Here is a 17,139-nt window from a genome sequence, read left to right as displayed (position 1 = left end):
AGGTGGAGGATGTCCTGGGATTTCCTGGAGGGATTCAGCTTCTCATTTTTGCATGTTCGTTTCAGAAAAGTTGAAAATAATGTGTTTCCATGGAAATGACAGAGAAAGGTCTCATTTTCATGTTGGGCCGGCAGTGGATGCTGTTGATTATACACACACACACACTTATGAAGAGAACAATAAACTATAAATATTAACAATGAGAGAACACAGACATTCGTATTGACAGTCTACCAAGTTGGATTGTTATTATGGTGACTTAATTTCCACCGTTTACACGGAGACAGATTAAGAAGCACTGAGACCATCAAAGCATTTACTGATTATTTTATTTACATGTGCCTTTGTCAGTGGATGTGTGCTTGTTTCGATTTGCGACCACACGTTGGGATCTTCAGGGCATGAATGAAGGTCAGACGGCTGAAAGTGCATGTAGAGGGTTTGAGCTGAGCGTCAGCTGCAGGACGCTCGGCTCCTCAGCAGCTGGCCGAGGACGCTGCTCTGCCGGATGTCTCTCAGGTTGGAGATGTCCTCTGCGATCACCGGGACGTCCTCGCCGTGCTCCGTCGTGTCCGTTTCGTCCTCCTCGCTGTCGGAGAGCGTGCAGAGCAGAGCGTCGTTCTCATATGTGGGGAAGTAGTACCTGGAAGAGACGAGCATTGATTGACTGACTAATTTCTCCTGCCAGTGTTCAGGTTTGCTGTGACTGAATCATTATTCTCTGCTCTGGCTACTGACTGAGGCTGGTCCCAGGCGGACGCCTCCGGCAGCGCCATCATGTGACCTTCGGCCTCGAGGTGACGCAGGACGTCGGCTCTGCAGTCGAACGCCTGCTGGCAGCCGTAGCAGCGGCTCTGGTGGATCTGACGCCGGATGAAGTTCACCAGTTTGACCTGCTGGTAGAACTTGAGGTCTGGAAGAAGACGAAGAGGATCCGTCAACAGAGAGGAGTCCTCCTCCGCTGTGGACTCAAACTGTCCCAGTGGCAGTGGTTACTCACTCAGCTCTGTCTTCAGGCGGTGAAGATCGAAGCCATGGCTCTCCTGCAGTCAGCACAAAACCAGAAACCGGTAAAACCCCAGTCCCAAAAAGGTTCAGACGTCACAAAAAATCTGATCAGGGTTTGAGAACAGAGATCTATCAGCGGCTGACCTTCATGTGTGTGTAGATCTGCTCCATCGTCTCCGACTGATGCTCACAGAAGAGACACACAGCAGACACCGGGTGAGCCCGCCAGTCCGACCAATCGCTGAGGACGACACAGACACGTCACCTGAGACTCACCAGTGGAGCAGCTCTGACCTCTGGATTCCACACGAGACCAGAACGACGCCACGGGCCTCATGTTGGACACCCCTCTGAGGATTACTCACTCGTCCTCGACCAGCTCGCGGTCGTCCTCGCTCTGCACCTCCTCCCAGGTTTTCCCCAGTTCCTGGCAGGGAAACACAACAAGAGTGTGAGAGGAAGAAAACACCGTCCACTGCTCTTCAGCCCCCCCTTGGCCCCTCCCCCCTCACCAGGTAGTTGATGACGTAGAAGCGGTCGTACTTGTGGTTGTTGGCGTTGATGCGGCGGTGAGCCTTCTTCCTCATGTGATCCTTGAGCGTGGTTTTATCTCGGAAGGTTTTCTCGCAGTACAGACACTGCAGACTGACGGACAGCAGGAAGCCAACAGACAGCAACTGGTCAACCGACAGTTTCACCAACGCTTTATGAAAACCCTCATAATGCAGAAACTGATCTAGAAATGTCCTGGAGTTGCTTTTACCATTGTCTTTAATTCACAAATCTAAAAAAAAAAATGTAAGTTCCAGTTTCATCCTGACATGGTTGTAATCTTCCATTTAACCAGGTGTGTTTGTGGACAAGCTGCTTCAAAATGAAGTGGCCTGTTGAAAACGTCGGTTGTTACGAAACAGTTCACGTTAAAAATGAGGCAACCCACATTTTTCATTCAAGTGACAGAGCCAGACTGCTCTGAGACACAGGGAGACGGTTCCTACTTGTCTAGTTTGTTCTGCAGCGTGTCCAGAAACTGGTCGCAGTAGACGATGTTGTCAGGGAGTCCGATGCTGAAGGAGTGCTCTCGCGCCATGTGGTTCAACATGGACGACCTGGAGACACGCCGCTCACAAATGAATGACTTTCTAAAGAAGAGTCCATTGATGAAGAAGGTAAAAATGGTTGTGTGTGAAAGGCGACCTGTTCCCGGTGAACTCCTCGTTGCAGAACATGCAGAGTCGATGGAAGCTGCTGTCCTCTCTCTCCCTCTGCTGCTGCTCCAGCACCTCCTCCTGCAGAAGAGGCTTTTTCAGTCTCATGCTCATCATGCTGAGAGTGTCGTGTACCATCCAGGTAGCGATCCCCACCAGTCGTTTCTGTTGGAGCTTTTCTCTGAAGAGTCGATCTTCTGGAAGGACGTCACACAGCAGGAAGTACTCCTCCTGTTTCTCTGCAATGTCGACAACTTCTTGTCAGTTGCTCATCTTGTCAAATCGGACTCCTCAATAGCATCTTCCCTGTCTTGCATGAAGACCAATGCAGGTTCTGTTAGTCTGTTTTACTGAATGTGAAACCTCTGAATTTCCCTTCAGTTTCATCACCGGCAGCTGAAGCAGAGCTTCACTCACCGACCGGGCCGGTGGAGTTGGTCTTGATCACACTGCAGAAGTCAGTGAGTGACTGTTCCATGAACCGGCCCTTCCAGTACAGCAGGTACCTGATGGGAGCAGCAGAGGATGATCAGAGCAGAGACCGCACAGGGCCTGCAACGGGTATAAGGATGTAAGATGCGTTTAGTTTCTGCTATTTTAGCTAAATGAAGTTCTACTAAATATTGATCTGATTTTTCAGTTGGGATTCCTAAATTTACGCATTTAACTTCATTTTGTTGATTATTCTGTTAATCCAATAAGCCTCATTTCGCTGCTGTCCATCAGTTATTTGATAGATTAAAATAAAGTTGCTGACACAAACAAAAATGATTTATAAGTTAAAGTAATGGAGACTGTCAGACGTGCCCAACCTTCCAGTAAATAAAGGTTAATAAATCCATCTTTCAGCGTGTTCAGGTGTGTGCTTTGTGCACACAGTGCTCCTACTTGGCCAGGTCTGCGATCAGTTTGACGTCGGCGATCACCAGCTTGTGCTCCAGCAGGAGGTGTCTGAGCAGTGCGTCTTTCTGCTGTGTGGGGACCGACTCGGAGCAGAAGAGGCAGACCAGCAGCTCGGCGCCCCCACTCTGCACCCCCACAGCACTGCAGCTGCAGGCCGGCCGCTCCGGGAAACACAGAGGCTCCAGGATGCTGTCCTGACCTGTGAGAGGAAGAGACAGCTGATCCACCAGAGCAGAGGGGACAACAGACCAGAGGGGGGAGACGCAGCTCCAAACCACTTATGTCACTGCCGTTCTTATTCCGTTACAAATTTCAACTTTAAATGCTACTTACTGGGTTTCTATTATTAATTTGAATACACTGCAGTATGAAGGCGGGATGCTTATCTGACTACAATTTCAACAAAAAGCCAAATTTAAAGAAAAAATTAGATGGCAAAATACAGTAAAAAACGGGAAAAAACAAATCTTCTCGTCTCACTGTTGCATTATGCACGTTTATACAAACCCACCCTGACAGGACCGAAAAACAGAAAGTGTCTATTTTTCAGCTGATGCCTCATTTTGACTGAATGATTCTCTGCTCAGTGTCCGAGTGACATTAAAGTCAACCAGGAGCTAAAAATCTGCGAACATGTCAAACTAGATTTTACTAATTAAAGCAATTAGTGGATGGATTTTAAACTATTTGCAGCAGAGTTAGAGAAAAACAGACTAACAACTCAGCCAACTGCTGTCTGCAGTCTCTAAGATCATCAACACATAAAGTGTATAATCCTCAAGACAGGGTGAGATTAATAATGTTCTGGAATGGCCACAATAGCAGTTTATAATCATAAATCACAATAATAAACGTTTAAATCTGCTCCTGCAGTGAAGTAATCAAAAACTTCAAAAATCTGCGCTATACCGTTCCCGTGGCAGCCATTTTGGAAACGACGTCACACACCGAGTGAAATGGACCAATCACAGAACAGTATTTCTTCTTCTTTTATTTGATGGGTAGGCGGAGGACAACTGGGCTCACTGCCTCCTCCCCGCGGTGTGGAGAAGCTATGGCTGGTTTTCCTCCGGTAAACAGAGCAGTCAGAGTGATTTTCAAAGGAATAAACGCAACGAACAAACAAACGATTCACTATTAGTGACAAAGTTAGGTTATCAACATCCAAAGAAATTATGAACTAAATCGTTGCCTCTGTCCAGCAAAACTAAAACTAAAACAAATATAAACGAACAAATAAAAAAAAGCTGCAACAACAAAACATGCACATTTCATTATTTTGTCAGTGGAGCTCCAGTTTTTTTTTTTTTTTTTTTTTTTTTAGATAATAGAAATTAGTTTTCTCAGATTTAAATGTAAAATCTCCATCCATCTTCCACCGTTTACCCGGGACTGGGTCACGGGGGCAGCAGTCTCGGCAGGGATGCCCAGACTTCCCTGTCCCCAGACACTTCCTCCAGCTCTTCTGGGGGGATTCCAAGGCGTTCCCAGGCCAGCCGAGAGACATAGTCTCTCCAGCATGTCCTCGGTCTTCCCCGGGGTCTCCTCCCGGTGGGACATGCCCCGAAAACCTCTCCAGGGAGGCGTCCAGGAGGCATCCTAAAAAGGTGCCCGAGCCACCTCAGCTGGCCCCCTCGATGTGGAGGAGTAGCGCCTCTACTCCGAGCTCCTCCCTGGTGACTGAGGTCCTCACCCTATCTCTAATGGTGCGTTCACACCGGACGTGTCGCAAGCGTCGCGAGCGGCGCTTTTCTATGCAAAGTCTATGGTGGACGAGCGTCGTGGAGTGGCGGGCAGCGGGGCAGCGCGTCAGGAGCGTCATGAGCGTCGCTTTTCAAGCGTTTCGAGCGTCGACGCCCATGAGGCGGGTCCCCGGCGTCAGGAGCGTCGTGAGCGTCGCTTTTTGAGAGTTGGGAAAACTGAACTTTCGACGCTACGTCACTACGAGTGATCCAAGCACCGATGCGGGTCAGCCGGTGTTACCAAATTGACGACTTTCTCGCTAAATCTGGCGACTTTCCAAAGCCTCTTGGCGATGTTTTTTTGTCAAAAGCAACTAGCGACAAATCTAGCGACCTTTTCTGGTGCTCTGGAGACGTGACAGGACGTCTCGTTGCTGTCGTCAATGAGCAGCGGGTGCTGCGTGAGCCACTCCCCCCGTCCCAAAGCGCTCACAAGCGGTCAGTCTCAGCAGCGCTCCCCGCTGCAGTCAGAGCAGAGAGGAGCAGACCAGGCAATAGCGACTTTTCCGACGACGACGCGGTCTGGCTTTATTTAACAAATAAAGCCGAGCCACTCTCCTGATACGATCCGCCATAGCTGGAAACAGAAATCAGCCTCCCGCGCGCCAATAAACTGACGCGCGTCAAGAGCGTCGCGAGCGTCGCGAGCTTTGTGACCACCTGGTGTCAGCGTCGTGCTTGAAGCGTTACAAGCGTCAGCTTCGAGGCGTCCGGTGTGAACGCAGCATAAGGGACCGCCCAGCCACCCTACAGAGGAAGCTCATTTCAGGCGCTTGTATCCGGGATCTTGTCCTTTCGGTCATGACCCAAAGCTCATGACCATAGGTGAGGGTGGGAACGTAGATTGACCAGTAAATTGAGAGCTTCGCCTTTCGGCTCAGCTCCCTCTTCACCACAACAGACCGATACAACGACCGCAGTTTGGATACTTGTTCCTCAGGAACCCATGAAATTAGGTGTGGGGTTCCCCAAGGTTCAATTTTAGGTCCCATACTTTTTAATCTCTATATGCTTCCACTTGGGGACGTCATCAGGAGACACAGCATCAGTTTCCATAGTTACGCTGATGATACTCAGCTGTGCATCGTCGTGTCTCCTGATGACACAGGGCCAATAGAAACCCTTTTTAACTGTATTTCAGACACCAAGTCATGGATGGCAGTGAATTTCCTACAGCTCAACCAGGACAAGACTGAGGTTTTAGTTATTGGTCCAGAAGGCCAGAGGGAGAGAATTTTACCAAAATGATTAGATTTTGAACTGGCACAATCAGTTAAGAACCTGGGCATGATTTTTGACTCTGAGCTAAGTTTTATTCCACACATTAAAAACATAGCTAAGATTGGATTTTATCATCTGAAGAATATAGCCAGAGTCGCCCGTTTCTCTCTCAGGAGAGTACAGAGGTGCTAATGCATGCTTTTATCTCCTGTAGATTAGATTATTGTAATGCCTTGCTCTCTGGTCTTCCCAAAAAGAACGCTTCAAACCTACAACTGTTACAAAACTCAGCCGCACGCGTGCTGACAAGGACCAGGGGGCGGGCCCATATTACACTGGTTTTACAGTCGCTGCATTGGCTCCCTGTCTGCTTCAGGATCGATTTTAAAGTTCTCTTATTAGTTTTTAAATGTCTTAATGGCCTTGCACCCTCGCTGATCTGTTTTTACCCTATCGACCCTCGCGGGCCCTGAGGTCCTCTGGCAGCGGCCTATTGTGTGTTCCAAAAGCAAGAACAAAAACTCATGGCAAGGCGGCTTTTAGCCACTACGGCCCCCGCCTGTGGAACAGCCTGCCGGAGAACCTCAGGACCGCAGAGACTGTTGATAGTTTTAAAGGGAGGTTAAAAACACATCTTTTTAATCTGGCTTTTAATTAACCTTTTATCGTTCTTATCTCCATCATTTTTATTTTTGGTCATTTTGATTTTTAATATACTTATCCTATTTATTCATTCTATTTTTATTATGTACTTTTAATTTATTCTACTTTTCTATTTTATAATCTTATCTTACTTATTTTTTATTTGCTTTGTATCATATCTTTTTAGGTTTTCAGCTGCTTCACTCCAGTGTTTCTTGAGGGGGGTCCTTCACACTGGGTCTGGGAGTTGGTCTCGGTCCTCTGCTGGGGTTACTGCGCTCGAGTCCTCAGGTCCTGGCTGGCCTGGGGGTCTCCACACCTCGCTGTGCGGGGTCCCCTTGGTCTGACGGGGTCGGGGGTCGACCGCTGGGGCCCTAGTATTAATGACCTTCGCCTTCTTCTGGCGTGGACGGCCCCACTAGTAGTGTTTTCTCATGATGCTGAGGGCCATGCCATGTCTCCTCTGCCTTGCTATGGGCAAAAATTGGGTGTATGACTGTTTGTGTGCGTGCATGCGTACGTGCATGCGTGTGTGTGTGTGTGTGTGTGTGTGTGTGTGTGTGTGTGTGTGTGTGTGTGTGTGTGTGTGTGTGTGTGGTGTATATTTATTGATGGTGCGGTTTTTATTCTTTTGTTTTTATGACTGTTTTTTACTGTTCAGCACTTTGCGTTGTTTTTATTATCATGAAAAGTGCTATACAAAGAAAGTTTGATTTGATTTGATTTGATTTGATTTGATTTGATTTGATTTGATTTGATATAGTTGGAGCACACCCTCTGGTCCCCCTTTTTAAACAGGGGGACAACCACCTCGGTCTGCCAATCCAGAGGCACCGTTCCTGACCGCCACGCGATGTTACAGAGACGTGTCAACCAAGACAGTCCCTGCACATCCAGAGACTTAAGGCACTCGGGGCGAATCTTGTCCACCCCAGTGCCTTGCCACCGAGGAGCTTACCAACCACCTCGGTGACTTCAGCTTGGGTGATGGACGAGTCCACCTCTGAGACCTCAGCCTCTGCTTCCTCCATGGAAGACGTGGCGACGGGATTGAGGAGGTCCTCAAAGTATTCCTTCCACCGTCCAACAATATCCCCAGTTGAGGTCAGCAGCTCCCCACCTCCACTATAAACAGTGTTAGTGGAGACCTGCTTTCCCCTTCCTAGGCACCGGACGGTTTGCCAGAATTTCTTCGAGGCCGACCGGTAGTCCTCCTCCATGGCCTCCCCAAACTCCTCCCAGACCCGAGTTTTTGCCTCCATAATCACTCGGTCTGCAGTTCGCTTGGCCTGCCGGTACCTGTCAGCTGCTTCTGGAGTCCCACGAGCCAACAATCCACGATAGGACTCCTTCTTCAGCTGGACGGCAGCTTACTTCCGGTGTCCACCACCGGGTTCAGGGGTTGCCGCCGTGACAGGCACTGGAGACCTTACGACCACAGCTCTGAGCAGCTGCTTCGACAATGTAGGTGGAGAACATGGTCCATTCTAACTCAATGTCCCCAGCCTCCCTCGGTATATGAGAGAAGCTCTCCCAGAGGTGGGAGTTGAAAACCCTGCTGACAGAGGGTTCTGCCAGACGTTCCCAGCAGACCCTCACAGAACGTTCTGCCAAGTCTGTCTGGTTTCCTCCTCCGCCAGTGAATCCAACTCACCATCAGGTGGTGATCGGTCATATGTATGGCGATATTTTCAACTATTTCGTGTTGTCTCTTGGCGTGGATGGCCCGGCTATAAGGAATTATAAGAGCACTGAAGCCTATCAATATTTGCACAGTGGTAAAGTCGGCTCTCCACAATTAATAATAAATACTTCCATAGATTGGATTAATTTAATCAGTTGTCAGCCCCTTTTACAGATGGAAGGTACTCGTGCTTGAAATCGTTTATAGTTTAATGAAATGTGATAAAAATAGTCCTTCAAATGAAGGCCTTTTTATGAGTCTAGTTATTGGTTTAAATGTGTTCTTGTTGTCATTTGTTTGCTGTCATAATGTAGTAGTGCATTCATCAATTATTGAAAGATCACAAAACAGTCAGAAAGCAGAGATATTTTACTGAATTCACAATTCTTGAACAGTCCACTAGACGGTGCAGCTTGAATATCAAAGGTCATATACAGCATAGCAGAAAAAATGTTTTAACAAAAGTTCTATATGACAAATAAAATTATTTTTCCTTCTTTTACAATCCAAACAGTGTAAAATTGAATGTCTTATAATGTGTGTTTCAGTTGATGAGTTACTGCTAAACAAAGAAAGTGTCGCTGAACACAATCCACAATCTAAATCCGGTGTGCCAAATTATTATGCTGCAGTGTTGGGCGAGTTACTTCAAAATTGTAATGTGTCATATTTTACTAGGTACTCCATAAAAATTAAATTGTATGACATACTACTGCCTGAAACATGTAACTGAATTGTACCACCTTTTGCATATGTAGCCGAATGGGCCTCAGATTAATCAATTCACCTCACTTAAATATTCATAAAATCTAGAATTGATTATACCTAGTTAAATTTTGAAATGGTGACAACGCCAGCTGATTAAACAGCAAATTACCCTGCCTGAAAAAGGCAACACAAGTCAGTGGACTGAGGGAATGAGGGACAACAGAATAGAAAATACATTAATCTTTATTTTGACATTACCATCCTTTAAAACACATGATTGTAAAATATTTTTATCTCATTCATTCATCCAGTCACAACCAACATAAAAAGGAAAAGAGTACACTGTGCGTGTACCTGGACCCACCAAGTCTCTGGGCTCAATGCCCTTTTTCCTTTTATTAACAGGACCACAGTCTCCCCAATTTGTATATTACCAGTCGTTGTGGAACAAATGTCCCGCACCCTCGCGGTCCGTGAAGGAGGAGCGGCGTAAAGAGGTGGAGTGGAGCGGAGCTTTTAAACTGTTGAAGAGGAGGAGAGCAGCTGCAGATCGGGCGGAAGGGGAGGCCCGCCACTGGGAGCCAAAGTTGCTGGAGTTATACGCGCAGACTCGAGGTGTGCGTCACAGCAGCAGCTCAATGCTCGCATCACGTTCAGAACAATACACGGGATCACTGACACACGCCCGTCGGAGAAAAGGAGGTCCCCTCGCAACAACCAGGGAAGCGCAATAACTCAGGCGACAAGAGGGACAGCGCTCAGCTCAGCGCTGATGAGCCCAACAGCGTAGTAAAGTTTGTGAATCAAGCAGATTGACGCCCTGCTTCGAGCAGGCTTCTGTGTGACTGCCAGAGGTGAGGGGAGAGCGCAGCAGGTGTAGCGAGTTGCTCTAATCAAGGGTTGGGCTTGGCGTGATTGGTGGCCGACAGGTGTGCGCGTACCACCACACATATCTGAATAAAGTATAGGTTTATTTATTTACTTTAAGTAAAAAGTAAACAAAATGTATGCGACAATTCATAAGTACTATCACTGATCAGGTAATCTAACATTTTATCAATCATTCTGAAAATCGGAGAAAAGGAAAAAAAACTGGCAGTGCCCGACATTCAAACCACAGTCGCTCTGAAGACAGTGAAGCAGGTGGTGCAGCATCATGATAGAAAATGCTACAGCTCAAACACAACAGTCCTTCACAGCAGGACTTACCATACAAAAATTTAGAATGCAATTTATGGTGTACAGATATCAAAATACTTTATAAAAAGTACACAACACAAACACACACCCACCCACACCTTACTTTCAAGCTAGTCATCTTTTTAATTTTCATGGACAATTTCTCCCCGTAGATTGGACAGAGCTTCACAGACTCTTAGAACTTAATTCAATTTGTGTGCCAGGCTTATTGGCACAGTTTGAGAGAGGATTATGTACTGTAGTTTTTCAGACGGCCAATGACCCGCTCTACACAAACTCGAACATTTGCAATTCACCTGGCGTGGGCTGTGTCCTCCTCTGAAAGTTGCCTCCCTTTCTCAGTGAAGGCTGGGATGACGAGGTTCACCCGCCGTTCATGCAGCAGATCTGAGATGACAAATCCCCGATCGGCCATGACAACATCACCAGGGCGCAGGCAGTCCAGGAAGCCACAGTCTGAAGTGATAAACTTATCACTGCATCTACCTCCATGACCTCAACTTCTCCTCCATGATGTCCAACCATGCAGAGATGATCCTGCTGACTCCAGACTGTGACACACTGAACCTGTCAGCCAGGTCCTCCTGCACGAGGTTCTGCCGGAGCTTCATGAGTGTCATCAGGATCTGGTCTCGGACATCATTTTTATTAGTTGATCTGCCAAAAAGTTAAAAGTGTCCAGAGGGAGACCAGTGTAGACGAGACAGAGATGGTCAGAGTGTAAGAGTGTTCGATGCAGCTCGGATGGTGTTGAACACTGTGTCGCTCGATGACACTGGAATGGCGGGTGGAGAACAGGGCTTCCAGCACGGTCCTGGTCTGACAAAGGAAGACAGGAGGCAGAAGGTTCAGCCTGGAGCTCGCCGTGTGGCTGCGCAGTACTTTCACTCCCAGCACTGGTTGATGCATCTGAGGAAAAAGAATGATGGGTATATTTAAGGTATTATGTTACAAAAACACTGTATCAGACAAGTCCCCAAAATAACCTGAAATACATTTTTTCCCACCTAAATATTTTGTAAATGTTCTGTCAGTGATCATATGTGTTTCCTACCTGGTGTGATGGAAACAATATATAGATGTAAAAGGTGTGTAAAAGGTTGAGTGTATCTTCTAATGGGATGTGTGGATACTTGCACAAAACAGTATGTCTGTAATCCAGTTACTCTTGGGATGGGACAATAATGAAATTTTATGTCACAATAAAATTGCACTTCAGTTTTATCTTTTTACTTCAGTAAGATATCTTTCACTAAAAGCCAACATAAGTCCACTTCATTTAATTTGAAAGAAATAAGGAAATATAATACATTTGACTTTTACTATTATTCATTTATTTTGATATAGATCATGTCATAGTCACCGTTGTGCTAGTGGAAGTTGTGGCCGAGTCTCTGCCTGGGAGGACACTCTGCTGTGTCACTTTGCATCGGTCTCGTGTTATCCAACATGCAAACTGAGGTTGTTGTCATTTTTGAAAGAGCTCCTGAGGTTTACTGTGTCCCTGTCACAAGCAAATGCTAATTCCTGGAGCAATAAAAAACTGATTCTGACCAAACGGCAGTCATAACAGCGTTTCAAAATAACAGAGAGAGAATCTTTTTACCTCACCAATTTACTACACAAGCCAAGGATAATCATTAAGCTATCATTTGCAGTGTGTATTATCCCAACTCTAATTGCAACAGCATTTAACTCAACTCAACTCAACTCAACTTTATTTATATAGCACTTTAAAAACAACTAAAGCTGGCACAAAGTGCTGTACAGAGACACAGATATAAGTGCAAGTGCAAGAGTAAAACACATTAAGAACAAGGAACACAAAACAAACAACAATAAAAAGAGACAAATAAACATTAAAAACACCAAGGGCGGAGTCTCAGGCTGAGTTAAAAGCCAGTGAATAAAAATGTGTTTTAAGATCTTTCTTAAAAATGGACAGTGAGGGGGCCTGCCTGATGCACAGTGGCAGCTCATTCCACAGCTTGGGGGCCACAACAGAGAAAGCTCTATTCCCCCTGAGCTTACGCTTGGACCTCGGCACCTCCAGGAGCAGCTGGTCAGCTGATCTGAGGCACCGAGCAGGAGTGTAGAGATGGAGCAGCTCAGAGAGGTAAGGCGGGGCGAGACCATTCAGGGACTTAAAAACAAACAAAAGAACCTTAAAATGGACTCTAAAATGCACAGGTAGCCAGTGGAGGGAGGCCATGATGTGGTCCCTCTTACGTCCTCCAGTTAGTAGCCGCACTGCAGCATTTTGGGCCAACTGGAGACATGCGATGGACGACTGACTGACTCCAACATAAAGTGCATTACAGAAACGTAATGAAGGCATGGATTACTGTTTCAAAGTGCTCACGTGCAAGAATACTTTTCACTCTGGTCAACTTCCTGAGGTGGAAGAAGCTGGACTTTACCACTGCGCTTATCTGTGAATCGAGTTTAAAATCACGGTCCATTTTAAAACCCAGATTCAAAACAGTCGCCTTCACGTGTGAAGTCAAGGGGCCCACGTCAGCAGGTGGAGGTTCACAGGAATCACTGGGACCAAACACAATTACCTCTGTTTTCCTCTCATTAAAATTTAGAAAGTTTAGGGCCATCCAGGCTTTAATGTCCTCCAGGCACCGGAGTAGAGGCGTTAGTGTGAAAGCTTCTTTCTTTTTTAATGTGACATAGATCTGGCTGTCGTTCGCATAACAATGAAAGGAGATGCCGTGCTTTCTCAGGATGGACCCTAGTGGCAATAGATAGAGAAAAGCAGTGGCCCCAGGATTGAGCCCTGTGGAACCCCATATGACAGAGGAGTGGAAGAGGATTCAGAGCTGGCCAGACGAACACATAGCTCTGTCTGTCAGGTAGGACCTGAACCACTGCAGTACAGAACCACTCATGCCGACCAAGTGCTGCAGTCGGGATATCAAGATATTGTGGTCCACAGTATCAAATGCAGCAGTCAGGTCCAGCAGAACCAAAACCACATAGTCACCAGAGTCATTTACCAGGAGGATGTCATTAAAAACCCTGAGTAAAGCTGACTCGGTGCTATGCATGGGTTTAAACCCAGACTGGAAGACCTCGAAGATGTTATGATTATCCAGATGGTTCTTCAGCTGCAGGTAGACAACCTTCTCCAGAATCTTTGAAGTAAAGGGCAGCTTTGAGATGGGCCTAAAATTAGCCAGGACAGCCTGATCCAGGCCAGGTTTCTTTAGAAGGGGTTGGATCACTGCATGTTTGAAATGTACAGGGACAGCACCAGAGGACAGACTGCTGTTAATGAGAGCAAGGACAAGCTGACCAATGCAGGGAAAAATGTCTTTAAAGAGATGAGGGGGAACGGCATCTTGGGGTGAACCTGAGGGCTTAATGTGAGCAACCAGATCCTGTAAGGATGATAAGGTCACTGGCTCGAACTCATCAAATACACCAGAGCAGTGAACAGGATCAGAGGGATCGTGGTCAGGTGTTAAAACCAGGGCCCTGGTGGAAACAACCTGATCAATGAAAAACTGAAGAAAGTTCTCACAGGTTTCAGAGGATGGTTCTACAGAGACAGGCTGTGGGGCATTGAGAACAGAGTCTATAGTTCTGTACAGCACACGTGGGTCATGGCGGTTCTCCAGAATAATGTTTGACAAATACTCTGTCTTAGTGCCTTTAACGGTGTTCTGATATTTGTGCCAGCAGTCTTTTAAAATTTGGAAAGAAATGTGCAGCTTGTCCTTCTTCCACCTGCGCTCAGCTCTGCGACACTCCCTCCGAGCTGCCCGAGTTCTCTCATGATACCTGGAGCCCTGAACCAGGAGAACTGACGTTTACCTCTCCTGCCCCCTTGTGGTCAAAGTAAAAAGAGAAAACAAGAACAGATTTGGTGACTGGATGAAATGAAAAAAGGTGTGATTCCAAATTCTGACCCTTCCTTTGTAAAAATAAACACAAAACAACTCAAATTCAAATGTGTAATAGAAGTTAGTTAAAACTCAAGTGTAGCTCAAAGAGGGTCAATAAATATGTTTATGTGCCAATAAATCAACCAAAATATTTTTCTTCAACAAATCATAAACAAATAAAATGTGACTGAAAATATAAATTTTTAATTTGGAATTTGGATCAATATTTAGATTATTAATAGTTTATGAGACTGATTACAATGAACTGGCTATCTTTTCCTCCTAAACGTGGTGCCCCAAGGTTATCTGATGAAAATCACATCTGAAATTCTTTAATTAATTATTTCCTTTGATCATCATTAATTATTACTGATAGCCAAATTCATTAAGTTGAAATCACAGCATTATTGGTGCGGCCGATGTGGCTGTGCCAGCTTGAGCCCAGAACCACCAGATCTCCTCCAGTGGAGTGGAAACATTCCTGTTTGAGACCCTGTGGACACGGAGCTTCAGGAACATTTGTTCATGGTTTGACTCAAGAAATGAAAAGATTTCAGTCAGTGTGTTTTCTAGTAGTGTTTAACTCCAGAGTCTGACCAACAGTCCCCTGGTCACAGAATGAGCTTCAGGAATAAAATGAAATGCGCTTTTTCTACATTACTGCTTTTTATTTAGAAAAATATGACAATCCTCTGGGCGGATGTTGAAATGAATCCATTGGGTTTTGTTTCTTTTAATGAGTAATTTAACTTTTCACTTTTTCTAATCTGTTGGGGAAAAATGCTTTTTGCTCTTATGTAACACCTGCCTGCTGAAACACAATGTCTGAAAACTTGTATGAAATTTGTCTCCAGCATGTCTGATACTGACTACATTGATCAAATCATGTCTTCATTACTAACAGTAAAAGTTTATTTGGAACCAGTGACTGAAACAGAAGCAGGATGTCTATCAGCGTCTCACTGAAACAGGAGATGGTGCCAATGAACACACAGCAGGATGTCACATTACATTTCATCCATTCATCAAGTCAAGATGATTCTGACAGTGAGTGAACCAAACCCACCATGAAGAGTTTCATCCAGACTGGTCCAAGTTCTTCCAGTGTGTTAAATGTGCGGGAAACAGTGAAAGCAATGACAGATGGATTTGCAGAGCAGATCGTTGTCTCAGGAGAGCTGGATTACAGAAGGTATTTGGTCTGTAGTTTACTTCCTGGGTGGTAATGGCAGTCTCTGATCGCATGAGGAATTCGGCCTGAATGAAATATAACATTTAGCAATCCTAAAATGTTTAAATCTGGGACCGAAGCAATCCTCAGAGCTATCATATGTTCATTCTAGCTGTCCTGTCATTCATCTTCCTGAGCTCCAAAAGCAGAAGCAATACTTTCAGATCTTAAATGATGTGAACCCATCTAATGCCTGAAGACTGAGATCTGGTATCAAAACTAATCATTGTTTTGTGATGAGACTGAAACTATTTTTTGATTTTTTTTTTTTATTTGACTGGATGTTCATGACTGATTCTTTCCAAAGATTATCCATCTTGATTATTTCCTTTATTTTGTTTGCTATTGTGTGTTTCTTGTGTCAGTCCTTCTTTCAGATACTCCTTTGTCTTTAATTCTCCGTCCTGTTATTTGCATTTTTCCCTTGTTTAATAAAGTTGTGAGCTGTTGTTGCCCCGCCCCCTCAGTGACGTAGCAGAATCTGGACGAGCACGTGCAGCTGCTCTTAATTGACAGTCACGTCCTGCACGTGTCCGATTATCCAACACAAGGACTAACAAGGGGTACAACAATTTAAACTTTATTGTAAACGCGGTGTAACGGACTTTTGAAGGACAGCTCCGGACTTAGGTCAGTTTTTAACTTCGGCTTTCTGCAGCGACAAAGAGATGCTGGAAGAAGTCAGTCACCAATTAGCAGGGGGACCAGTTAATCCGAAACACCTGCTGGGAGCGTCCTGCAGGAAGTGAAGGTGAGTGAACCTCTGGGTTGAAATACAGAATAAGCAATGATAACATGGAAATGTTGAAAGCTTATGGAGACGCTCTACAACAGCCACGGAGATGAAGATTATTAGATAATAACACGTGTCAATCTGCAGAATGTAGCCCTAATATAGTGCTGTATGGGTTTTCCAGCAGGGGGCGCTCGGTACTTTGTGCATCAGTAGCTGACGTCGTAGAAGAAGTCAGTGAGACGCGGAAGTGTTCGATCGCAGACCGAGTGCGCTCCTATTGATGAATCTTTTTCTGTTTTGTAGGTAAGCTGGCTTGTAAAATCTATACAGGTACTAGACAACAGGTGGGGAAGATTTTAAATGCTTTAGAATGTAATGGTTATCGAGTTGAAAGCTGAATTTAAAACGTTTCAGTTGGTAAAGGCAACTCGCCACGTTTTGCATGTAAGATGGCGGACGTGTAGTCCGTGGCACATGGTGGCGATGAGCCATAGAACTGTTTCATGTATGTTCTGAGTTCATGTGATGAAAGTGGGTTAATGAAAGATGCATATAACTGTGGTTTGATCATGAGTTTGTGGCCAGAACTTATGTGAAACGGAGTGAATGTGTCATGTCATGAGAAGTGTGTGCAAAATGAACTATTTGCAGTCAGAAAGCTGTGTTAAAAAGTATATATGTGGACCAGTATTAGTGCTTATTAAGTGGTAAAACTGTGTTGGAAGTCCATATTGCTCACATGTGTATTTTGGATTGAAGAAGTACTTAGGGCTGCAGCTATCGATTATTTTTTTAATCAATTAATCTATCAATTCATTTGGACAATTAATCGATTAATTGGATAATATGTATATATATTTTTTTTTTCAACATTTCTTTTTGTTTTATTTTGGCAAGCATAAAACTCACCACGGACAAAAAAATGAACTTCTATTAATGCTTGCAGTAACAGTTAATGAA

General features: G+C 45.2%; 1 protein-coding gene across 1 annotated transcript in view; it reads right to left on the bottom strand.

The window, feature by feature from the left end:
- Positions 1-425: 425 nt before the first annotated feature.
- Positions 426-17,139, bottom strand: part of LOC115391533 (zinc finger protein 277-like) — a 42,523-nt gene continuing 25,809 nt past the window's right edge. The window contains exons 2-12 of the mRNA XM_030095805.1: positions 3,105-3,386; positions 2,634-2,722; positions 2,373-2,455; positions 2,206-2,297; positions 2,007-2,117; positions 1,521-1,653; positions 1,374-1,435; positions 1,153-1,249; positions 1,001-1,043; positions 739-913; positions 426-643 (exon numbers count right to left, since the gene is read on the bottom strand). Of these exons, the coding sequence (XP_029951665.1) occupies positions 454-643; positions 739-913; positions 1,001-1,043; positions 1,153-1,249; positions 1,374-1,435; positions 1,521-1,653; positions 2,007-2,117; positions 2,206-2,297; positions 2,373-2,455; positions 2,634-2,722; positions 3,105-3,386 (1,357 nt within the window). The 3' untranslated portion in view covers positions 426-453. The remainder of the gene's footprint in view (positions 644-738; positions 914-1,000; positions 1,044-1,152; positions 1,250-1,373; positions 1,436-1,520; positions 1,654-2,006; positions 2,118-2,205; positions 2,298-2,372; positions 2,456-2,633; positions 2,723-3,104; positions 3,387-17,139) is intronic.

Source organism: Salarias fasciatus, chromosome 7 (genome assembly GCF_902148845.1).
Source record: "Salarias fasciatus chromosome 7, fSalaFa1.1, whole genome shotgun sequence".
Classification (NCBI taxonomy): Eukaryota; Metazoa; Chordata; class Actinopteri; order Blenniiformes; family Blenniidae; genus Salarias; species Salarias fasciatus.
The sequence above is the reverse complement of the archived record's forward strand: the minus strand, read 5'-3'. Positions and strand labels throughout refer to the sequence as shown.